This window comes from Macaca mulatta, chromosome 15 (assembly GCF_049350105.2).
Source record: "Macaca mulatta isolate MMU2019108-1 chromosome 15, T2T-MMU8v2.0, whole genome shotgun sequence".
NCBI classification, from domain to species: domain Eukaryota; kingdom Metazoa; phylum Chordata; class Mammalia; order Primates; family Cercopithecidae; genus Macaca; species Macaca mulatta.
In genome coordinates, this window is record NC_133420.1 from 123,563,388 (window position 1) to 123,587,918 (window position 24,531).

At 47.2% G+C, this 24,531-nt stretch overlaps 2 protein-coding genes across 15 annotated transcripts in view; both read left to right on the top strand.

Annotated features, from left to right (window-relative positions):
• SUSD3 (sushi domain containing 3) overlaps window positions 1–24,531 on the top strand; it is a 399,581-nt gene that overhangs the window by 288,379 nt on the left and 86,671 nt on the right. The gene's annotated exons all lie outside the window — the stretch shown is intronic.
• The window catches only part of FGD3 (FYVE, RhoGEF and PH domain containing 3), an 88,436-nt gene that overhangs the window by 25,727 nt on the left and 38,178 nt on the right, over window positions 1–24,531 (top strand). For 10 of the 14 annotated variants that reach the window (XM_028835335.2, XM_015117271.3, XM_077966338.1 and 7 more), the window contains exons 2-3: window positions 4,220–4,387; window positions 5,177–5,678. In XM_028835335.2, the coding sequence (XP_028691168.2) occupies window positions 5,226–5,678 (453 nt within the window). In that variant the 5' untranslated portion in view covers window positions 4,220–4,387; window positions 5,177–5,225. Of the gene's footprint in view, window positions 1–3,445; window positions 3,732–4,219; window positions 4,388–5,176; window positions 5,679–24,531 lie in introns of those variants that run through there. The other 4 variants (XM_028835336.2, XM_077966341.1, XM_028835337.2 and 1 more) reach the window with 3 other exon arrangements.

Genomic DNA, 24,531 nt, shown 5'->3' on the forward strand with positions numbered 1-24,531 from the left:
AAAAAAAAAAAAAAGTCCCTGCAACAGAATAGAAGGAAGTGAAGTGACAATTAGGGGCTCCTCAACCCAGGTTGCCCCCACCAAGGGCACCCTAAAAGTCTCACTTTTTAATTTGATTTCCTTTGTAAAGACCCTGTCTCCAAACATGTCTTCATTTTGAGTTACTGGGGGCTAGGACTTCAGTGTGTGAATTGGGGGGACCGACAGGATCCATAACACAGGTGTTGGCAATGCAGAGTTGCAAACGCAAAGCTGGAGGTGAGTGTCCTTCATTTGTTTTGGTTCTTCTGCTCTTGGACAAAAGCCCTTCCAAGACGGGAGTGATTTAAGGGCCTCCGATAAGCACAGTGCACCTCTCTCCTCTGGACAGGATGTCTGGGGGCCGGGCTGCTTGAGCCTCCCAGGCTGCAACCACACACCTCCTCACCTCTCCTCAAGATCCATCCTCCCTTCTGTGGTAAGGAAAATGATGCTCAGGAATGTCTGAAGTTCACCAAGTTTGTACAGTTCAAAGGCGATAAGGGTGGGATTTTTCTTTTCCTTTTTTTTCTTTTTTTTGAGACAGAGTCTGGCTCTGTCCCCCAGGCTGGAGTGCAGTGGCGAGATCTCTGTTCATTGCAACCTCCACCTCCCGGGTTCAAGTGATTCTCCTGCCTCAGCCTTTTCTAGTAGCTGGGATTACAGGAGCCCCCGACCATACCTGGCTAGGGTGACATTTTCTTGATCAGCCCTGTGAGGTATACTTGGCATACCATTGATGCATATGTTTAAAGTGTACAGTTGGATAAACTTTGACATGGGGTATGCTTGTGAAATTATCACCACAATCAAGGTAATGAGTATGTGTGCAACATCCCTCAAAGCTCTTGTGCTCTTTTGTGAGCACCCTCCACCCCACCAGCCCCCTCACCCCCCAGTCACCTCCAGTCCCCTCCCCATTCACCCCCCTTCCCCACGCCAATCCCATAGCCCCTCCCCTTCCTTCCAGGCACCCAATGATCTGCTTCCTAGCACCATAGGCTACTTTGCACTTCCTAGAATTCCGTAGTAATGAGAAAACACTGTAGGTCTTCTTTGGCTCCTTTTGTTCAGCATAATTATTTCTAGATTCATCTGCATTCTACTCTCTTTTTAAAACTGGTCTGAAAGATCTGGCTGGACGTGGTGGCTCATGCCTGTAATCCCAGCGCTTTGGGAGGCTGAGGTGGGAGGATCACTAGAGGTCAGGAGTTCGACACCAGCCTGGCCAACATGGTGAAAACCTATCTCTACTAAAAAAAAAAAATACAAAAATTAGCCAAGCGTGGTGGTGGGTGCCTGTAATCCCAGCTACTCAGGAGGCTGAGGTGGGAGAATCACTTGAACCCAGCCCAGGAGGCGGAGGTTGCAGTGAACATAGATTGTGCCACTGAATTCTAGCCTGGGCGACAGAGTGAGACTCCATCTCAAAAAAAAAAAAAAAAAAAAATGGTCTGAAAGATCATTAGATGTAGGTTTAGAATTAGCATCATTATTTTCCTGAAATGTTTGTAGAATTCACCAGTGAAGATCTCTGCGCCTGAAGTTCTCTATGTGGGAAAAGTTTTAACTACAAGGATTTTTTGTGCTTACTTTATACTGAGCTTCTTAGATGTGTAGATTTATAGCTTCCATCAAATCTAGAAAACTTGTCATTATTTCCTCAAATATTTTTTCTGTCCACCCCTTTTTGAGACTCCAATTACACATGTATTACACTACTTGAAGTTTTCCCACATTTCGCTGTTGCTCAGTTTTCTCTGTGTGTGTGTGTTTCATTTTGAGTAGTTTCTGTTCTTGTCTCTTCAAATTCACTAGTTTTTCTTCTACAATGTTGAATTGGTTGTTAATTCCTTCCAGTGTGTTTTTGGTCTCACACTTTGTAGTTTTCATCTCTGGAAGTTTAATGTGGGCCTTCTTACATTCTCCATGTCTCTACTGGATTTTGGAACATAGTAGGACACAGACATGATAGCAGTTTTGAATGTCCCTTTTTGCTGATTCTAACATCTGTGTTAGTTATGTGTTTATATTGAATTTTTTCTCTTCATTATGTATAGTCCCTTTTATGCCTGGTAATTTTTTTTCCTTTTTTTTCTTTGTTTTCTTTTTGAAACAGAGTCTTGCTCTGTCGCCCAGGCTAGAGTACAGTTGCACAATCTCAGCTCACCGCAACATCCGCCTCCTGGGTTCAAGCAATTCTCCTGCCTCAGCCTCCTGAGCAGCTGGGATTATAGGCACGCACTACCATGCCTGGCTGATTTTTGTATTTTTAGTAGAGATGGGGTTTCTCCATGTTGGCCAGGCTGGTCTCAAACTCCCGACCTCAAGTGATCCATCTGCCTTGGCCTCCCAAAGTTCTGGGATTACAGGTGTGAGCCACTGTGCCCGGTCTATGCCTGGTGATTTTTGATTAGATGCCAGACTATGGGAATTTTACCTTGCCGTGCACTACATATTTTTGTAGTTCTATATTTTTTAGCTTTGTTCAGGGATGCAGTTGTGTAAACATGGGGACTTCCTGTTAAGGTTTGTTAATATTTGCTAGGTGGGACCAGAGCAGTGATCACTGCAGGGCTAATTATCCATCGTTCCTGAAGCAAGACCCTCTGAGTATTCAATGCAATGCCCCGTGAACTGTGGGGTTTTTCGGGCTGGCTGGTGGGCACAGGCGTGTTCCTGCCCTGTGAAAGCTCCCTGTGGTCCTTGCAGGCAGTTCTTACTCTGGCCTCATGTGCTCTCCCCGCTATACACATGCCGAACGGTCCTTGAGGGGTCCCTCTGAGATCTCCAGGTTCTCTGTCTGTGTGCAGTTCTCTCCTCTTCGGGGCGCCATGCTGTGGACTCTGGCCACCTTAGTCTTCCGGGCCTCCCAGTTTTGTCTTTTCAACTCAGAGAGTCCACTGGGCCCCATAGGGCTCCCCTTCCCTGATCCATGGTCCAGAAATGGTCTCTGGGCAGTGAGCTGGGACAATAGGAGGGCTCACCTCATTCATTCCCGTCTCTCAGGGACCACGGTGTTTTATTGCTTTGTGTAGAGCCTTGTAAACCTCTTTCGTAGGTTTTGTCCATGTTTGCTGTTGTTGTTCCAGGTGAGAGTAAATCTGGTTTCTATTACTCCATCCCGACCAGAACCCTAATTCCCCTGAGATGGGGTTGAACCAGGCTCTGTCTTGCCAGACAGCTACCTTTGAACACACTGAGGCTGAGCGCAGCTCACATTCCATCCGGTGTATTTTTATTGCTGTGCCACGTTTGACCTCTGGAAACCTGAGTTTATCTCTTGTGCTATGAGAAGAATGCGGCAAAACATGTATTTTCTGTTCAGAAATCTTAATATTGCCCCCCATTGAATTCGTTAGGAATGCGGCAGTAGCCAATCATAAATGCCCACCTGGGTGATTCTGGAGTCATTTAAAGAAACATCCACTCAAAAGTGGTTTTGCCCCAAGAGAGCGAGCACTCAGGAGCCTGTGCGGGGTGGAGGTGCTCCACCGTGGAGCTGGTTGGCATCCACAGCCACTGGGACGCTGCCAGAGCCCAGGCCTGCGTCACACCCTGCCCAGAGGCACACCTGCCTGCTCAAGGCAGCCAGGGCTGGCTCACGGTGTGCTTGTCACTGTGTGAAGCCTGTTTCTTCACTGCCTCGTCTTTATTCTGCTTTGTAAGTGAGGCAGGAGCATGAAAAGCTGCTGGCAGAGGAATATCTAAGTGTGAGTGTGAGTGCGTGTGTGTGAGTGAGTGTGAACCAGCCCATCGGTGTGAGTGTTTGAGGGAGCCTCTCTGTGTGTGCCTGGGGGAGGGTGTGAGGTGTGGGCTGGGGAGGGGCCTGGCGATGCCCACCGGCTCGCCTCACACTGGACAGTGCCTGCACCTCAAGGTGACCCTTCCCCTGGGCCGCAGGATGCTACATGGCCAGGGACAAGCTCAGCCCTGACCCCAGAGTTTCCAGCCGAGCAAGACACTGCCCACCCCACAGTGAATGGCTGCTGGTGCAGGCCCCACCCTTTGGAGGTGTTGTGTGCCAGCCTGGGGGCTGAGGATATGGCTGTGCAGACTGCCATGCCCCAGTCCTGGGATCCACTCTGCTGGTCGGTGGCATAGAGCTTCCCTCCTCCACACCCCCCTAGAGCCGGGCCTCTGGCTGCTCCAAATGCCAGTTGGAGAAGGTGGTTTTCTTTCTCTTCTAATGTCTTTTCAGTACCTCCTAAATGGCTCTACTTTGAACCTGCTGGGCAAGGAAAAGATTTTCAAGGAAACCATCTACCGTGTGCGAGCCCCTGCCGGCCAATCCCAGACCCCAGCGCGGAGCCAGGCACCTGTGCCTGCCAACCCTCAGCACCCTCCTCGGAGAGGCTGGTGGCATCAGGTATGGGGATAAGTGACCGCCGCTTGCAGCCCCTAGGCTCCTCGGCAGCTGCGTCTTGGGTTCAAGAGGATGATTTTGAGGGATGACAGTTTCCCTCTAGGCCCATCTCACCTTTGCTTCTCCTCAGAGGCGCCCGGTGAATTCTCTGTGCACTTAGAATTGACACTTGAATTTGGTCCATGAGAGGTGTGGTGGGCCAGTGGGAGGTGGCTCCAGTGCACAGGAGGGAGGAGGAGTTTTGGGGCAAAGACCTTGGTCCACATCCTCTGGTGAGACCCACCTCCTGCCCCAGCCCTCCCCTGAGGGAGATAGTGGACCCCTGGGGGCTGTTTTCTGACCTGTCCAGCAGGCAGTGGTGGGGAGGAGGAGGAGGAGGAGGACACTGGCCTCACATCCTGGGAGTATCAGAGGATTGAAAAGCACCACGGATGCGCTATAAACAGAAGCCACTGTGTTCCTGTTGGTTATGGTCACTACCTTGAGCATCTATTTGAATTTATTGAACAGCAGATAGCTTCACACCACAGGGTTACTTTTTTTTTTATGCAGAAGAAACTTAATTTTAAAAGAAAATGTTTTCCACTTTCTGTTCTCTAAAAGCCTGTCTGTACAAGACCCAACTGAAGCTGACCAGGGTATTCACACTTCACACACAGCCCCCAGCCCACCTGCTCGAGGCTTTGGGTGGGGGGTAGAGGGTACTGCCTGGGGGCTGCATTTGGGGTTTGCACCTGAGGGGGCTGGTCCATGCCTGGCTAGCACTGACTCTGTCTTGTTTCTCCCCTACAGGAAACCCCTGGCCAGCCTCCACCTGAGCCCAGTGACCTCAGCTTTAAGGATGGAGTCAGGCAGGGGGTCCTCAACCCCTCCAGGACCCATTGCTGCCCTAGGGGTGCCAGATACTGGACCTGGCAGTTCCTCCCTGGGGAAGCTCCAAGCGCTCCCCGTTGGGCCCAGGGCCCACTGTGGGGATCCTGGCAGCCCAGCTGCAGCAGGGGACGGCTCTCTAGACACAGGCCCCACGGGAGACCAGAGTGGTAGCTTAAAGATCCCCAACCGGGACAGCGGGATCGACAGTCCATCCTCCAGTGTGGCTGGAGAGAACTTCCCCTGCGAGGAGGGCTTGGAGGCTGGCCCAAGCCCCACTGTGCTGGGGGCACACCCAGAGATGACCCTGGACAGCCAGGTCCCGAAGGTCACCCCCCAGGAGGAGGCCGACAGCGACGTGGGTGAGGAACCTGACCCTGAGAACACCCCCCAGAAGGCTGACGAGGACGCCAGCCTGGCCCAGGTAGGCTTCCCCTTCTCTGTCCCCGCTGCAGGCTGCAGGCCTTTCCTTGGGAGGGTTTTGAGATTTTTAGTGGGCGTCACCCCACACCTTGTTTCCAGGAATGTGTCACATAGGCTCGTGCCGTGTGCAAGGGGAGGTCCTGGGATGCAGTGTGCCCGAGAAAATCCTGTGGGAAGAATCCATGCAGGTCAGGCCAAGCCTACCTGACCTTGAGCAGTGACCTCAGTCCTGAGCCTCAGTTTCCACAACTGCGCAGTGGGCACCTCCCGACCCTGGGAAGGTATGATGGTCAGTCCTGCCGGTGGTGCTGCCAAAGCTGCCCTTTGCGCAGTGCTCACTGCCGACTTTATAAAACTCCTGGGAGGAGACAGTGTGAGTGGGGAAACTGTTTTCCTCAATGGGAAACTGAGGCACAGAGCGCATGGTACCTGGCCAGGGTCATCCATGGGGTGTGGCACAGGCTGGGTGCTCTGTGCTCTTCAGGACACGGTGGGGCAGGACCCGTGAGGCCCGCAGTGCAGTGTGGAGACCAGAGCACACAGTTCCCACAACACGATGGGGCTGCATTGAGGGAGTTTGTTTGCGTTCTCATTAGCATTTATGGGGCTCTTGGCTCGGTGCTGGGGTCTTGGGGAGATGGAGAGGCGGCGGATGGCCTCAGGCTAAGAGAAACTGTGGGTATGGGGCACAGCATGGGTAAGCTGCCAAGTGACCAGGTCATGGGAGCGTTTTGCGGGTCAGGCTTGCTGGCGCCTGCATGGGGATGTTGGTGGCTGACACGGGTACCATCAGGAGGCAGGCTGGGCAGGTGAAGGGAAGCCCGGTGCCTGGACCACTGGGAGCCGGCTTCACGGAGACGAGGCCAGGGCTGTGTTCAATGGAGGCTTTATTATCACTCAGGTGTAGGAAGGATCAGGAGACCACTGCCATTGACAAGATGGTTTGTCATCCTCAGTTTCCAAGAGAAAGGGGCACATCACACCACACCGTGGGGCCACAGGGAAGCCCAGGGTCAGTCAGGAGGCAGAGGGTTCAAGGGGAAACTGTGGGCCTGAGACCGTAATATGGTTTCCGCAGGAAGGAACGGGCAAGGCAGGGTAAGCGGGCTGAGGATTGCTTGGTGTGAATGATTTCACTGGGTTCTGGGGCACAGGGGCTGTCCCTGGCTGTCTGGTACCCACCCTGGGGTGAGGAGGGCAGGGGCATATGGCCTGGAGTGTGAGGGCCCCATAGAAGTGGGATGGGTGTGGGCTCTGTGGGGGTTGGTGGGCATTGGAAAGGCGAGTTTGCAGGGCAAGCCTGGGCCTTTACTCTCTCTAGAATTGGCTACCCTGGGAGGGGCAGTCCCTCTAGGGTCAGAAAGGTCCAGATGTCAGCACATCAGAACCCAGACAACAGAAGGCCTGGTGAGTCCTGGCCACGCCACCCACAGCTCCAGGGGTGTCCCAAGCAGGCTGTCCAGTCTCCTGAGTGCCGGGGACAGTGCAGACCCCAGGCCCAGCCCCTCAGGTTCTGGGGTGTGCACAGGGCCAGGCTTGTGCGGGGAAGGCCCAGGTCCTGGTGTCTGCAATAGGAAGTTTCCAGCGCTTGCTCCGGTGCTTCTGTCGCTGATGGGAACGAGTTTGTCTCCTCCCTTGTGGGATGCCTTGACAGAGGGCAGTCTGTCACACTCCGGCTGGTCCTCAGGGCAAAGCACCACACAGGATCTTTGGGACCCGGAGTCTCCTCTACCCCACCCTGAGGAAGAACAGGGGTCTGATGTTGTGGGTGATGTAGGGGAACACACGCCAAGCCAGTGAGCCAGGCTCTGTGCTGTGAAGAATTAGCCAGAAGCAACCTAGAACGTGATACAGGAAAGGCATTGGGGAAAGGTTAAGGATGTTTCAGCAGCACACTTCTTGTTCCTGAAATCACCCAGCTCTCGAGGAACGTGGGGTTGCCTGGGTCAGGCATGAACCTGCCACTCACCTGGAGACAGCAGGAGCGCTGGGTCTGGAGCCACACAGCAGGGCAGGCAGGGCTGGGCTGGCATCCCTAAACCAACAGGGGGGTTTGGCCCCTTCCAACTCTCTCAGTAACACTGTTTCAGGAGGACTCTCCACCCAGCCCACCCTGGCCTTCATGTTTTTTGTTTGTTTGTTTGTTTGTTTTTGAGACAGAGTTTTGCTCTGTTGCCCAGGCTGGAGTGCAGTGGCATGATCTTGGCTCACTGCAACCTCTGCCTCCTGGGTTCAACCAATTATCTGCCTCAGCTTCCCGAGTAGCTGGGATTACAGGCGCCCACCACCATGCCTGGCTAATTTTTTGTATTTTTAGTAGAGACAGGGTTTCACCATCTTGGCCAGGTTAATCTTGAACTCCTGACCTCGTGATCCATCCGTCTTGGCCTCCCAAAGTGCTTGGATTACAGGCTTGAGCCACTGGGCCCAGCCTGCCTTTATGTTTTTAAAAGGAGTTTCTTTCAAGGTTAGGTAAAATAAGGGAGGCTCAATTAGACTTAAATGTTTAACATCTTGCATTCCTGTCCTTGGTACATGGTGGGGTGAGGCCTCATGAGTGTTGGGGACACCGCTAGCTTGTCTGTCCTTTCAGCATTGTTCATGGGGAAACTGGAGAGTGGGGGCTTTTTTTTCACAAATACGGAAATCGAGGCACAGAGGGGTTGAGTTATGAGTATGGGATCAAGATGTTCCAGGCTAAGCCCTCATCTCTCCCTGGTTTCCCCTTAGGCCTGTCCCTGTGAAGCCATCCCCTGGGCAACCCACTTTGCTCACCAGAACCTGGGAGGTCTCCATGCCCTGCTGCAGTGTTCCCCCACCCCCGCCCCTCCCGCTCTGAGGCTGGATCCCTCAGTCCCTCAGGAACTGTGCTCTCCTCTCTATTCCCATAGCCCCATCCCACCTGGCAACCCCCTGGCAGCATCCCCTCACCTCCACGCAGCTATCAGAAAACTCCCCTCTTCTTCCCATCGCCTGGGCACTGAGGCCTGATTTGAAGGCCCCAGGCTGGTGCACACGCCGCCCCAGGCTGGTACAGATGCCTCCCCAGCCTCATCCCACCACCAGCCGCAGAAAGGGCCTCTTTCTTTGCTAGGGACTCAGATCTGCGCCACCTGTCCAGGGGTCTGCAGGAAATCTGCCCGTGGGATTCTGGATCGCCCTGCCCGTGGGTGTCACCCTGGCTAGTTGCCTTGTGCAATTTCCCCACTAACCTGCAGCTGCTGAAAGGGATTCACATGGCCTCTGCCCCGAGGTGTGGGTCACAAGGACTCAGGACCCAGTCTGTAAATGAACACGAGTAAGCCAACCCCAGATTGTCGAATAAGGTGAAAAACGCAAATCCAAGACGAAAGCATTTTTTCACAGATAGGTTTGAGCAGGGTTCATTATTGGAGGTCTGGCCCCGGGTGTAGGGGAATGTGGCTCCATCTGGAGACCAGCGGCTGCCTCAGGATGCAAACTTCTTGCGCCTTCTCTGTAGAAGGCATTTGACAGACCAAGCGCGAGGAGGCCACTCAGCGACCAAGGGAAAGGGGCAGGAGCACCCAGAGGCCAGGCTGCAGAGGGGCCGCAGCCAGCAGTCAGCGGGGCCCCTGGCTGCGCCCCTGGGATACTCCTTTTTCTTTTTCTTTCCTTTCCCCTTTCCCCATGCTTTAGCTTAAGCAGCCTGGTGTGCTAAAATTATAACACAGGAGGCTGTAGGGAAGGCTGAAGCTCAGTGATAGATTGTCATTTAACCCTGTAAACTAAAAATAAAATCCTATGCCCCCCACCAACTGAACAAACCCCCTCATGGCCAAGGGGACCCCAGAAAAACCTTAAAAACTTCAGTTCCCAGCTGTGATGGGATGGGAGGTCAGACACACCTGGTTCAACTTCCTTCCTTTTGTAGTTTACACACAACTGAGCAGCATTAATCTTAAAACAGAGATCAGAAGACTGACAGAATAGACTCCGTGGCAATAAGATACCAAATTGTAAATAGGACCTGGCAAGTGTACACACCATACACTTAAAGAATAAACTATATTCTGGCCGGGTGCAGTGGCTCACGCCTGTAATCCCAGCACTTTGGGAGGCCGAGGCGGGTGGATCACCTGAGGTTGGGAGTTTGACACAGCCTGACCTACATGGAGAAAACCCGTCTCTACTAAAAATACAAAATTAGCCGGGTATGGTGGTGCATGCCCGTAATCTCAGCTACTTGGGAGGCTGAGGCAGGAGAATACCTTGAACACAGGAGGCAGAGGTTGCGGTGAGCCAATATCGCGCCATTCATGCCAGCCTGGGCAACAAGAACGAAACTCCGTCTCAAAAAAAAAAAAGAAAAAAAGAATAAACTATATTCTGATAGCCACAAGGTATTTTCTTTTTCTTTAGCAGCTAAACAGGCAATAAGCAATATTAAAACAACTGTAGCTCCACCAGATGCTGACTGACCCCCCCACCGCCCACCCCCCACCCCACCCCCATTCCAGCAGTCATAACTGCAGCCTTGATTGGACAAAAGACTGATTCAGTAACTTTCTTTCAATAAGATCACTGACTATGTATGGACTAGCTCTGGCCAGTTTGCAGAGGCTGCCCACTTGCGTGCATTTGTGTCCTGAAAAGACCTTTTAGCATATAGAGCCTGACTGTAATACATTTAAATGTTAAGGCTCCACCCCAAGGTGAACATGAGTTGCATGTTACACGTACCTTCCCCTCCCTTCCCCTCCCCTTCCCTCCCCTCCTCTCCCCTTCCCTCCCCTCCTCTCCCCTCCCCTCCTCTCCCCTCCCCTGCCCTCCCCTTTCCTTCCCTTGAGACAGAATCTCACCCTTCCTTTCCTTGAGATGGAATCTCATTATATTGCCCAAGCTCATCTCAAACTCCTGGCCTCAAGTGATCCTCCTGCCTTGGCTTCCCAAAATGTCAGGATTACAGCTGCAGGCCACCATGCCCAGCACCAGCTGATTTTTTTGTGTTCATTTTGTATCCTGTAACCTTACTGAATTGGTCCATTAGTCCTACCAGTTTTTAATGGAATCTTCAGGATTTTCTACTATAAAATCATGTCATCTGTGAACAGAACTAATTGTACTTCTTCCTTTGTAATTTGGATGACTTTTCTTCCTTTTCCTTTCCTAATTGCTCTGGCCAGGACTTCCCATACTATATTGAATAGAAGTGGTGAGAGTGGGCATCTTTGTCTTATTTCTAATCTTAGAGGAAAAGCTTTTAGTTTTTCACCATTGAATATGATGTTAGCTGTGGGCTTCTCATACATGGGCTTCATTATATTGAGGTAGTTGCATTCTGTTCCTGGTTTGTTGAGTGTTTTTATCATGAGAGCATGTCGAATCCTTTCAAATGCTTTTTCTGCATCAGTTGAGATGACCATGTGGCTTTTGTCCTTCATTCTCTTAATGTGGTGTATTACATTCATTGATTTTTGTTATGTTGAACCAGAGTTGCATTCCAGGAATAAACTTGGTCATGGTAATTAATCCTTTCAATGTACTGTTGAATTTCATTTCTTAGTATTTTGTTGAGGACTTTTGCATCAATATTCATCAGGGATATTGGCCCGTAGTTTTATTTTCCTGTATTGTCTTTGTATGGCTTTGGTATCAGGATAATGCTGGCCTTACTGAATGAGCTTGGAAGTATGCCTTCCTCTTCAATTTTTTTGGAAGAATTTCAGGAGGATTGGTTTTATTTCTTTTGAAATGTTTATAGAATCCATCAGTGAAGCCATCTGGTCCTGGACGTTTGTTTGGAGGTTCTTTATTACTAATCCAATCTGCATACTCATGATTGCTCTTTCAGATTTTCTATTTCTTCATGATTCAGTCTTCCTAGGTTGTGTGTTTCTAGGAATTTACCCATTACTGTTCACAGTATTCTCTTACAGTCTTTTTATTTCTGTGGCATCTCTTGTAATGTCCCCTCTTTCATTTTAGTTTAGTCTTCTCTCTCTTTTATTTTAAGGCAGTCTATTTAAAAATCACAACATTTAGAAAAAAATCTATACATTTAGACAGTAGAATAGATTTTTTTTTTTTTTTTTTTTTTTTTTTTTTGAGATGGAGTCTCACTCACTCTGCTGCCGAGGGTAGAGTATAGTGGTGCGATCTCAGCTAACTGCAACCTCCACCTCCTGGGTTCAAGCAATTCTCCTGCCCCAGCCTCCTGAGTAGCTGAGATTACAGGTGTGTGCCACCACACCCAGCTAATTTTTGTATTTTTAGTAGAGATGAAGTTTCACCATTTCGGCCAGGGTTATCTCAAATTCCTGGCCTCAGGCGATCCACCTGCCTCAGCCTCCCAAGTGCTGGGATTACAGGTGTGAGCCACCATTCCCAGCCTTCTTTTTCTTAGTTAACCTAGCTAAATGTTTGTCAATTTTTTTGCTCTTTTCAAAAAACCAACTTTTCATGTTGTTGGTTTTCCTATTGTCTTTCTATTCTCTATTGCAGATACCTGTATGTATATAGATATCTCTTTATGTCTGATCTTTATTACTTCCTTCCTCCTGCTATCTTCAGTTTCAGTTTACTCTTCTTTTTTGAGTTTCTTGATGTGTAGAGTTAGGTTGTTGATTCAAGGTTTTTCTTTTTCAAAAAATGTACATATTTATAACTAAAATTTCCTCTTAGCACTGCTTTTACTGCATTCCATAGGTATGTTATTATTTCATTTTTTTTCTTTTATCCATTGGTTGTTTACGAATGTGTTGTTTAGACCAGGTGCAGTGGCTCACTCCTGTAATTCCAGCACTTTGGGAGGCTGAGGCGGGTGGAGGGCCTGAGGTCAGGAGTTTGAGACCAGCCTGGCCAACATGGTGAAACCCTGTCTCTACTAAAAATACAAAAATTAGCCAGGCGTGGTAGTGGGCACCTGTAATCTCAGTTACCCGAGAGTCGGAGGCAGGAGAATTGCTTGAACTGGGGAAGTGGATGTTGTAGTGAGCCTAGATCCCACCACCATACCTGGGTGCCAGAGTAAGACTCCATCTCAAAAGAAAAAAAAGAAAAAAAATGTGTTGTTTAATTTGCACATGTCTGTGGATTTTCATTGTGTTATTGAATTCTAGTTTCCTTCCATTGTGATTGAAAAAGATAGTTTGGGCCAGGCGCGGTGGCTCACACCTGTAATCCCAGCACTTTGGGAGGCTGAGGCGGGCAGATCACGAGGTCAGGAGATCGGGACCATCCTGGCTTACATGGTGAAACCCCGTCTCTACTAAAAATACAAAAAATTAGCCAGGCATGGTGGCGCACACTTGTAGTCCCAGCTACTTGGGAGGCTGAGGCAGGAGAATGGCATGAACCTGGGAGGCGGAGCTTGCAGTGGGCTGAGATTGTGCCACTGCACTCCAGCCTGGGTGACAGAGCAAAACTCCATCTCAAAAAAAAAAAAAAAAAGGAAAGAAAGAAAAAGATAGTTTGTGTAATTTTAGTCTTTGTGTGTTTGTTGAAACTTGTTTTATGTCTACTGTGATCCATCCTGGATAATGTTTCAGGTACACTTGAGAAGAACGTATATCGTGCTGTTTTGGGGCACCGTGTTCTGTAATTGTTTGGGTCAACTGGCTGTAGAGTTGTTCAAGTTCTCTATTTCCTTATTGATCTTCTGTCTGTTTATTCTATTGGTTTATTGAAAGTGGGATATTAAAGTCTCCTAATATTATTTTGCTGCTATTTCTTCCTTCACTTCTACCAAAGTTTCCTTCATATATTTAGGAGCTCTGAGGTTTGGTGCATGAATATTTATCACTGTTACATCTTTTTGGTGACTTGACCTTTTTAACACTATATAATGTCCTTCTTTGCTTCTTGTAACAGTTATTTTTTTTTTCCACTTGGCAGCAGTGATTCTTTTTTTTAAAGTGTCAGATACTTGCTGTACATATGCCTGAGTTACATAGTGATGTTTTGATACATATAATACATAGTTATTAGATCATGGCAATTAACATAGCCATCATTTCAAACATTTATCATTTCTTTGTGTTGGGAACATTCAATACCCTCCTTCTAGCTATTGAAACTATATACTCTACGATTGTTAACTATCATCCTCCTACAGTGTCATAGAACACTGGAAATTACTCCTTTTATCTATCTGCGATTTTATATCCTTTAACAAATCTCTCCCTATCCCTCTCTTTCTCCTACCCTTCCTAGTCTCTAGTATGCTCTACTGTACTTTTTACTTCTGGGAGATCAACTTTTTTTTAGCTTCCACGTATGAGTGAGAATACGTGGTGTTTAACTTTCTGTTCCTGGCTTATTTTGCTTGACTAAATGTCCTCTAATTCCATTCATGTTGCCACAAATGACAGGATTTCATATTTTTATGACTCAGTAGTATGACATTGTCTATATATACCACATTTTCCTTATCCACTCGTCTGTTGTTGGGCACCCGGGTTGATTCCATATCTTGACTGCTGTGAATAGTGCTGAAATAAATAAACATGGAGGTGCAGCTGTCCCTTCAATATACTGAGTTCCCTTCCTTCGGATAAATGTCCAATAGTGCGATTGCTGGATCATATGGTAGTTCTATGGTTTTTCTTTTAAAAAATTTTAGTTTTTTAATGTATTCATTCTTTTTTTCCTTTTCTTTTCTTTTTATTTTTTTTTTGAGACAGAGTCTTGCTCTGTCACCCAGGCTAGAGCGCAGTGGCAAGATCACTGTTCATGCAGTTAGCTCCTGTTCTGCTTGATATTCACGAACATTTCAGCTCTCCATAAGAGTCCTGAAAGTTTTTCCTCTATTCTAATATCATAATCTCCAAAGTTATCAGAAACCTGCATTTAGGAGCACCTGTTAGAGTCCTATAGCTGACTATAAAAACCACCTTTTGGCCAGGCACGGTGACTCATGCCTGTAATCCTAGCACTTTGGGAGGGTAAGGCAAATGGTTCACCTGAGGTCAGGGGTTCAAGACCAGCCTGGCCGACATGGCCAAATCCTGTCTCTACTAAAAATACAAAAATTAGCTGGGCATGGTGGTGCTTGCCTAGAATCCCTGCTACTTGGGAGACTGAGGCAGGAGAATTGCTTGAACCTGGGAGGCAGGTTGCAGTGAGCCAAGATCGTGCCACTGCACTCCAACCTGGGCAACAGAGTGAGACTGTCTTTAAAAAAAAAACAAAAAACAAACTCACCTTTTAAAGAGGATTAAAACAAGCCAACAATTGTCTGTGGATGACAAAAAATCTTATGGTGCCACAATCAAAGACACAATCAAAAAAGACGTTTGTTATCTCTGTGGCACACTAATTTTTTTTTTTTTTTTTTTTTGAGATGGAGTCTTGCTCTGTCGCCCAGGCTGGAGCACAGTGACCAGATCTCGGCTCACTGCAAGCTCCGCCTCCCGGGTTCCCGCCATTCTCCTGCCTCAGCCTCCCGAGTAGCTGGGACTACAGGCGCCCGCCACCTCGCCCGGCTAGTTTTTTTTTGTATTTTTTAGTAGAGACGGGGTTTCACCGTGTTAGCCAGGATGGTCTCGATCTCCTGACCTCGTGATCCACCCGTCTCGGCCTCCCAAAGTGCTGGGATTACAGGCTTGAGCCACCGCGCCCGGCCAAGCACACTAATTTTAACATAACAATTATTATTAGTGATAACATACTAAATTATATCATAATTATAGAAGTTTTGCGTAATTTTGGAACATGTACCAATAACACATTTATAAGGAGCAGAATAATGCTGTAATAAAACTCTGTTGTGCTTTTATTCCAATGTTCAATTTATGGAAAAACTGAATACTCCTTTAACTCTAGCCAATATGGTCACATACAGAATTTCTTTTACAAGATTAATTTTAACAAACCTTCCACAACTTGCTTTAACCTTTATCTTTATCATATATAATTTAAAACCATCCTTTAACCCTCTAAACTAGGCAAAAATATCCATATTTCCATGCCTTCTTATAATCTTTTACCAAAATCACATTCTGCTTTTCCCACACACCTTACATGTAAACTGTTTTTCCAGTAGTGTCAAGTACACATTACACTGTTAACTCTTAGCAACTTTTACATTTGGTGAAAACCCTGGTAAGTAAGCAATTCTAATTATGCACTAGGTTTGGAGCCTAGGACACCCAACAGAAATGCAGATAAGGTTTGACTCTTTCCAGCATGGATATGGGGATACGGTTAACTCTGTATGTCCCCAGGCCTTACCTAGCTGTAAAGCAGGCAAGTTGTACAGTTAAGGGTCATGATCACAGTTTATAAAGTGTTTTACAATTTGCACTGACCATCTACAGCATGCTTGGACTTTCTGACTTGACCTAAACATCTCTCTTTTAAACAACCAGTTATTTTACTTTGGGACAAGAATTTACCATACAAAATCCTTTTCATACAAAATCACTTTTCTTTATAAACTTCCTTACCAACAATACCTTTACCTTTATAACCTTTGAATTAGACAAAGTAATTTCTTTCCGTTAGGAAGTTATGGTTTGTACTACATGTTGCTGTATCAGTCCTGTGAAGCAGGGAGCAGACAAAGAGGTTATCTACATACTGTAGAAGGTATCCCCCTTTGAGAGATGCCTTGGTTAGATTTTTGCTAGGGTTTGTCCAAATAAGTGTGGGCTATTTCTAAATCCCTGAGGATGGACTGTCCAGGTTAAGGTTATTGGTTAAAGATTTAGGTAGCTTTCCCGGGAGAAATAGAGCTATTAGAGAGAAAGATGAATTCAGAGGTCAGGTAAATATTAAGCAAGCACCCATCTAAGAAAGTATATATTTGCCCCAAAGAGGTGTAGGGTATTTAGACACTAGCAGGGACTGGTGTGAAAGTGGTAATTGGTCTCTTAAATAATATAAAGGGGTGTGAATCTTTTTTTTTTTTTTTTTTGGAAGGAGGGAGTGCTATTTGCCCACATTACCTGACTGCATTTGGAGAAGAATTGCTCAGAAGAGATTAGCACAGAGTAGGCAGCTCTTGAACCCAAAAGGGAAATTTATAATTTTATTTGCTGCCTCCAGAGTCACCCTTGGCTTTGCCCTGTTAGTGCCAATGTCTGATTTGAAAGCCAGCTGGAGCAGAGAGCTCTCTAGCTCAAGGCCATCAGGGGCTGGGATTCTGTCCTGGGACCCCTTCAGCCTTTGAAGCAGTCCCATTTCCAGTGGCCAAGCTTTTGGCAGAGGGGGCAAACCATGTGAAGTTTCCTCCCGTTTGTCCCACTGGGACAGTTTGCCTTCCAGTGGCCTGGCTTCCCACTCCAATGGCAGTTACCTGGAGGAGTGTCCTTAGGGCAACCTGGAGGAGGCTGGTGGGCTTGCAGGGCAGCCAGTAGTTAAGCCTGCCTCTGGTCCCTGCATTTTTCCTTTTCCTTAGCCCTGTCCTCCTTATTCTACTCCCAGTTATAAAAGACTGAGGAGGTGACTTTGAGGATTTCCTGCATAGGGACACTGGGTTCTGAGGCTGACTTTTGTAATTTAGTCCCAGTCAATTTTGAGGAAAAACAGTATTACAAAGAAAACCTAGTTTTTCTATTTTTGTTTGTTTTTTGACAGAGTTTTGCTCTTATTGCCCAGGCTGGAGTGCAGTGGCACAATCTCAGGTCACTGTAATCCACCTCCCGAGTTCAAGTGATTCTCCTGCCTCAGCCTCCCAAGTATCTGGGATTATGGGTGCCTGCCACCATGCCTGGCTAATTTTTTATATTTGGTAGAAACAGGGTTTCACCATGTTGGTCAGGCTGGTCTCAAACTCCTCACCTCAGGTGATCTACCCACCTCGGCCTCCCAAAGTGCTGGGATTACAAGCATGAGCCACGGTGCCGGGACCATTTTTCTGTCTTAAGGTTTGGGGGATCAAACTTTTCCCACTTTTTGGGAATGCATCTGAGGGGTGTGTCCTGTGGTGTGGAGATATGATTACCCATCTGTGAAGACAGAACAGAGGAGAAAACAGGTAAAAGGTGTCCCTTCTTACTTTCCTATTATCCTGAATAGGGCATCCCCCATTCATCCTTAGGGTTCCAGAATGAACTGGTCTTACTGTGTACCCTAAACCTTGGTCCCATTTCATCACAATTACCCACTTGAGAACAGAGGAGATACCAGAGTGAACAGCGGGGCCCCTGCTCATCTTGGGGTTCTGCAATGTCTTACCTTGTACCCCTAACCTTGCCTTCGTCTCTGTTTTAGTGATAATCTATTAGCCTTTATCTCTGTCCTATGGGTCTCTTGTGCCTGTGGCTTTCAGCTGGCCTATATCCTTATCTCCATGACCTTATAGTGACTCTTGCTTGGAGCATTCTGGCAACAAAGTGATGATCTCTTTTCTCAGGTCCCATTTCTCATGTTCTTCAAGTAGATGAGAAGCCTGTTTTTCAGCTAACTGCCACAAGGGGGCTGACTCCCCTCCCTGCGAATATGACCTTGAAGGTCTTGATGCATGTTGAGAAGGATGTGGAAGTGATTAGAGAAATGGAGGCTACAGGAGGAAGTGGGAGGAGGGGAGAGGAATACTCATGGAAAACCTTCATATGCTCACAAAAATAGCAGCCCTTCCATTTGAGAGGGCGATGTTTATTTTCCCTCCTGACATAAACGAAGAACCTCTGGAGGACTTGGTGCTTGGGGTAAGAACTTGCAATGGCAAAGGAAGAATGTTCCCTCCTCCCAAAAAGTGCTAACTCAAAAAAGCAAGTAGGCAGGGTCCTTAAAGGGCCACAGAGTGAGGCCCTGTGCCTGCAGACAAATTGCTTCAAAAGCCACTGGAAAACTTGGCCCTGGGGCATAACAGGAATGAAAAGCATATGGTAAGTCATAAGGAGCTGGCAGAGCCAGGGTTCCAATTAGTGTCTGTCCCGACCATGTGCCAGTAGTCAGGGGAAGGGTTAGAGGTCATCCGAGCTGGTAGGGTAAAACCAAGTATAAATCTCAGGGCATATCCCCAAGGGAGCCTGTGTCTTTGCTGCCACACAAATGCAGCAAGAGCCACGGGTGCATGAATAACAGGGAGTGTGTGTTTAAGAAGTCAAGTGACATGCAAAGTGAAAACAAAGTGGCAGACTTGCCCCCAAGGCAGACAGTCCAGTGAGTGCACAAGCCATTTCAGAACACACACAGAGAAAACAGGAGAATAGGCAGTATGGGTTTTTGGAAAAGAACCAATTTTAGTTGAAAAAGCAGAGGAGGCCAGGTGCAGTGGCTCATGCCTGTAATCCCAGCACTTTGGGAGGCCAGGGCGGGTGGATCATGAGGTCAGGAGATTGAGACCATCCTGGCTAACACAGTAAAACACCGTCTCTACTAAAAATACAAAAAATTAGCCAAGCGTGGTGATGGGTGCCTGTAGTCCCAGCTACTCGGGAGGCTGAGGCAGAAGAATGGTGTGAACCCAGGAGGCGGAGCTTGCAGTGAGTCGAGATAGTGCCACTGTAGTCCAGCCTGGACGACAGAGCAAGACTCTGTCTCAAAAAAAAAAAAAAAAAGGCCGGGCGCGGTGGCTCAAGCCTGTAATCCCAGCACTTTGGGAGGCCGAGACGGGCGGATCACGAGGTCAGGAGTTCGAGACCATCCTGGCTAACACGGTGAAACCCCGTCTCTACTAAAAAATACAAAAAACTAGCCGGGCGAGGTGGTGGGCGCCTGTAGTCCCGGCTACTCGGGAGGCTGAGGCAGGAGAATGGCGTAAAAACCCGGGAGGCGGAGCTTGCAGTGAGCTGAGATCCGGCCACTGCACTCCACCCTGGGCGACATAGCGAGACTCCATCTCAAAAAAAAAAAAAAAAAAAAAGAAAAAGCAGAGGAAACAACAGACATTGCATGGTGTTAGGCTTTAGCCCTGACACTCTCGTGAGCCTCCTGTCTAGGAGGGCCATGGGTGCCTCAGTTCTACTCAGTTCAGACTCCAAGGTCCCTTCTCTCTGACTTGAGAGATTCAAGTGCTCCATTTAACCTTTGACTTAGGGCGATTCTGCACTGGCATGCTTCCAGGGGGTTACATCCCTTCTCCCCTGATTCTTTTGTGTGGTGGGCTGTCTGCATGCCCAGTGGCCCGCCAGCACTTGGGAGGGGCCGTATGCATAGTGTGTTTACTGGAGTTGTGAGCATGCTCACTTGAGGCGTTCTCCCTGTACCAGTCAAGAGTTCCTAGAAGGTCATATACCAATTACACTCCACCATTTCGCCCCTTAGTGCGCATGCATGAGCCCATTTATCCAACTCCTGAGATCTTATCAGGAAGCTGATTACCTGTTTCAAGTTTTTCTATCTATCTGGAGACTGCCTTTCCCTGGTGCTGGCTGCTACCAATTATTATTTTAGAGAGGCTGTTTAGCAACCACCTGACCAATGCAGGATTTTTTGCTCCTTAGTTCAGCTAAAATCCGGGTTCTTGTCTCATTACCAGGAAAACTTAAGCATGAGGACACATTGAAGGGTGAGCAGGGCAGATTTATTAGGCAAAAAGAAAGCTCTCAGCAAAGAAAGAGGGGGTCCTACCAACAGGCTACCACCTCACAGATTGAATACCAGGCCACCACACAGTAGTTGAAGAGGCCAGGCTCCTCCCCTGCATGAGGCATGAATTCCTGGTAGCTCCACCCCACTTCCCCAGTGCCTGTGGGCCTCCAGTCCATTGCGGGCATGCCCAGGCAAGACCCTGCGCAGGTTCCCTTACCTACACAAAATCATCTGGCATAGGCCAGGCGCGGTGGCTCACACCTTAATCCCAGCACTTTGGGAGGCTGAGGCGGGTGGATCACGAGGTCAGGAGATGGAGACCATCCTGGCTAATATGGTGAAACTCCATCTCTAATAAAAACACAAAAAAATTTAGCCAGACGTGGTGGTGGGCACCTGTAGCCCCAGCTACTCGGGAGGCTGAGGCAGGAGAATGGCGTGAACCCGGGAAGCGGAGCTTGCAGTGAGCCGAGATCGCACCACTGTAGTCCAGCCTGGGCAACAGAGCAAGACTCTGCCTCAAAAAAAAAAAAAAAAAAAAAAATCTGGCATAAATGCTTGCAGGGCAGATTGGAGATTCTCCAGGGACCCTTTCTTTTTTTTTTTTTTTTTTTTTTTTGAGACAGAGTCTCGCTCTGTCGCCCAGGCTGGAGTGCAGTGGCGCAATCTCGGCTCACTGCAAGCTCCGCCTCCCGGGTTCACGCCATTCTCCTGCCTCAGCCTCCTGAGTAGCTGGGACTACAGGCGCCCGCCACCGCGCCCAGCTAATTTTTTGTATTATTTAGTAGAAACGGGGTTTCACCGTGGTCTCGATCTCCTGACCTTGTGATCCGCCCGCCTCGGCCTCCCAAAGTGCTGGGATTACAGGCGTGAGCCACCGCGCCCGGCCCAGGGACCCTTTCTTACCTGCCTCCTGCATCTATCAAGACCATCGCTGATGATGGTCACCCGATATTCCTGGTGTGGCGGGGAGCCTGCTGCCCTGCTCATGTCTGCCTGGCTACCTACCTTACGCTAATCTGCCATGTTGACTTCTGATTAATCATAGTTCCAGGAATGCCTCTAAGATTTCTATCTTATTACTGTTCCTTGTATAAGAGCAAGTATTTATTGTAAATCTTACCCTTAGGTCATGACAACTTTGATGTTATCATAAACACATATTTACCATAAATCCTGCTGTTACGCTATGATAAATACACCATTCTTGACTTTCCCCAAGGGGTTGATTTCAGTGTCCTACACATTCCTTCTGAAGCACTGTATACCCTTTCCCTATGGCATATAAGTCCTGGGTTTGGGGGTTGATAGTGTGAGGATCCACCTGTTTTGTGGCCACTTAAGACACATCTCCTGTCTGTAACGTCTCCAATAAATCACCCTCTGCTGAGAAACTACATTAGTCTGCCTTGTTCTTTGGTTTCTCAACTCCTTCAGCATTTGGGGGTCTCTGCATGCACAGCCCTTTCATGAAACATTATCTGCTTCAATTTCTTTCATCAGTGTTTTTTTGTTTTGTTTTGTTTTGTTTTTGAGATGGAGTCTTGCTCCGTCGCCCAGGCTGGAGTGCAATGGCTCAGTCTAGGCTCACTGCAACCTCTGCCTCCCAGATTCAAGCAATTCTCCTGCCTCAGCCTCCCAAGTAGCTGGGACTACAAGTGCGTGCCACCACACCCAGATAATTTTTGTATTTTTAGTAGAGACAGGGTTTCACCATGTTGGCCAGGCTGGTCTCAAACCCCTGACCTCTTTTTTTTTTCTTTTTGAGACTGAGTCTCTGTCACCCAGGCTGGAGTGCAGTGGTGCAGTCTCAGCTCACTGCAAGCTCTGCCTCCCGGGTTCACGCCATTCTCCTGCCTCAGCCTCCCGAGTAGCTGGGACTACAGGTGCCCACCACCACGCCCAGCTAATTTTTTTGTATTTTTATAGTACAAACGGGGTTTCACCATGTTAGCCAGGATGGTCTCGATCTCCTGACCTCGTGATCTGCCCGCCTCAGCCTCCCAAAGTGCTGAGATTAAAGGTGTGAGCCACTGCATGCAGCCAAGCCCTGACCTCTTGATCCGCCCACCTTGGCCTCCCAAAGTGCTGAAGTTACAGGCGTGAGCCACCGCACCCGGCTCATCAGTGTTTTTTTAGTTTTCTTTTGTAAACCAAAAAGTATCTGAGACTGGTTTCAATCAATTTAGAAGTTTATTTTGCCAAGGTTGAGGTTATGCTTGGAAGAAATAAACATGGAATCATAGAAAAACAGTCTGTGGCCTGTGCCTTTCTCCAAAGAGGACTTTGAAGGCTTCAGTATTTAAAGGGGAAAAGTGGACTGGAGGGGAGAAAGGGAGGGTATGTTAATCCACATGTTGCAAGAGACAAGAAGCTGGTAGGGGAATAGTCAATTATGTATTCATCTGGTGCTCAGTAAATCGGCACTTTACATAAGGTGGGGTAAACATAGGGCAGCCACCTGTGGAGATATTTAACCTTTCATCTATAGCTGTCTGCTTAGGAACAAAAGGAAAGGCAGTTTCTTGCATGACTCAGCTTTCAGCTTAATTTTTTTCTTTTGGTATCATGAATTGGGGTCCTGAGTTTTTGTTTTCCTTTTGCACCTTGTAGAGGTTTTTTTTTTTTTTTTATCTCCTTCATTACATTTATTCTTAGGTATTTATTTTTCAGTTATTGTATATGAGATTGCCCTCTTGATTTCTTTTTCAGCTGGTTTGTTGTTTGTGTGTAGAAACACTACTGTTGTTCATATATTGATTTTGTGCCTTGCAACTTTATGAAATTTATCAGTTCTAAGAATTTTGTGATAGAGTATAGGTTTTCCTATATATATAAGATCACATCAGCTAGGTGTAGTGGCTCACACCTGTAATCCCAGAACTTTGGGAGGCTGAGATGGAAGGATTGCTTGAGTCAAGGAATTCAAGACCAGCTTGAGCAACATAGTGAGACCTTGTCTATACAAAAAAATAAAAAAGTTAGCTAGGCATGGTGGTGCAGGCAACAAAGTGAGGCCCTGTATGAAAAAAACAAAAAAGATAGTATCATCTGCAAACAGGGACAATTTGATTTCCTCTATTCTCATTTGGATGCCTTTTATTTCTTTCTCTTGCCTAACTGTTCTGGCTAAAACTTCCAGTAGTATGTTGAATAATAGTGGGGAAAGTGGGCATCTTTGTCTTTTTCCAATTATTAGAGGAGAAGCTTTCAGCTTTTCTCATTCAGTAAGATGTTAGCTGTGGGTTTCTCACATATGGGCTCTATTATTTTGAGGTATATTTCTTCTATACCTAGTTTGTTGAGGACTTTTATAATAAAGGGATGCTGAATTTTATCAAATGCTGTCTCAGCATATATTAAAATGATCATATGGTTTTTGTTCTTAGTTCTGTGAATGTGATGTATCACATTTATTGATTTGTGCATATTGAACCATCCTTGCATCCTGGGATAAATCCCACTTGATTCTAGTTTATCTTTTTCATGTGCTGTTGGATTTGGTTTGCAGGTATTTTGAGGATTTTTTCATCTATTTTCATCAGGGATATTGGCCTATAGTTTTCTTTTTAGTTGTGTCTTTTCCTGGTTTTCATATCAAGGTTTTGATGACCTTATAAAATGAGTTAGGAAGAATTTCCTCTGCTTCAATTTTTTGGAATAGTTTGATAATTGGTATCAATTGTTCTTTATAGGTTCAGTAGAATTCACTGGTGAACCCATTGGGTCCTGGACTTTTTTTGTTTGGAGATTTGTTTGTTTTTGAGACAGAGTCTCACCCTGTCACCCAGGCTGAAGTGCAGTGGTGCAATCTTGGCTCACCACAACCTCTGCCTCCCTAGCTCAAACTATTCTCCTGCATCAGCCTCCCGAGGAGCTGGGACTGCAGGCATCCACCACCACACCCAGCTAATTTATATGTTTTTTGTAGAGATGGGGTTTCACCATGTTGCCCAGGCTGGTCTCAAACTCCTAGACTCAAGCAGTATGCCAGCCTTGGCCTCCCACAGTGCTGAGATTACAGGTGTAAGCCATTGTAAGGGCCACCTGGCCCTTAAATTTCATTCTTAATTTCTTCCTTCATCCATTGGTCATTCAGGAGCATGTTATTTAATTTCCGTATATTGATATAGCTTTGACTGTTTCTCTTGTTATTGATGTCTGGTTTTATTCCATTGTGGTAAGATAAGATACCTAATATAATTTTGATTTAAAAAAAAATTTGAGGCTTGTTTTGTGTCCTAATATTTTGTCAGTCCTGGAGAATGTTCCATGTGTTCATGAGAAAAATGTGTATTCTGCAGTTGTTGGGTGAAATGTTCTGTAAGTGTCTGTTAGGTCCATTTGTTCTATGGTGTAGTTTAAATCTGATGTATCTTTGATTTGCTGTCTAGATGATCTATCTAATACCACGA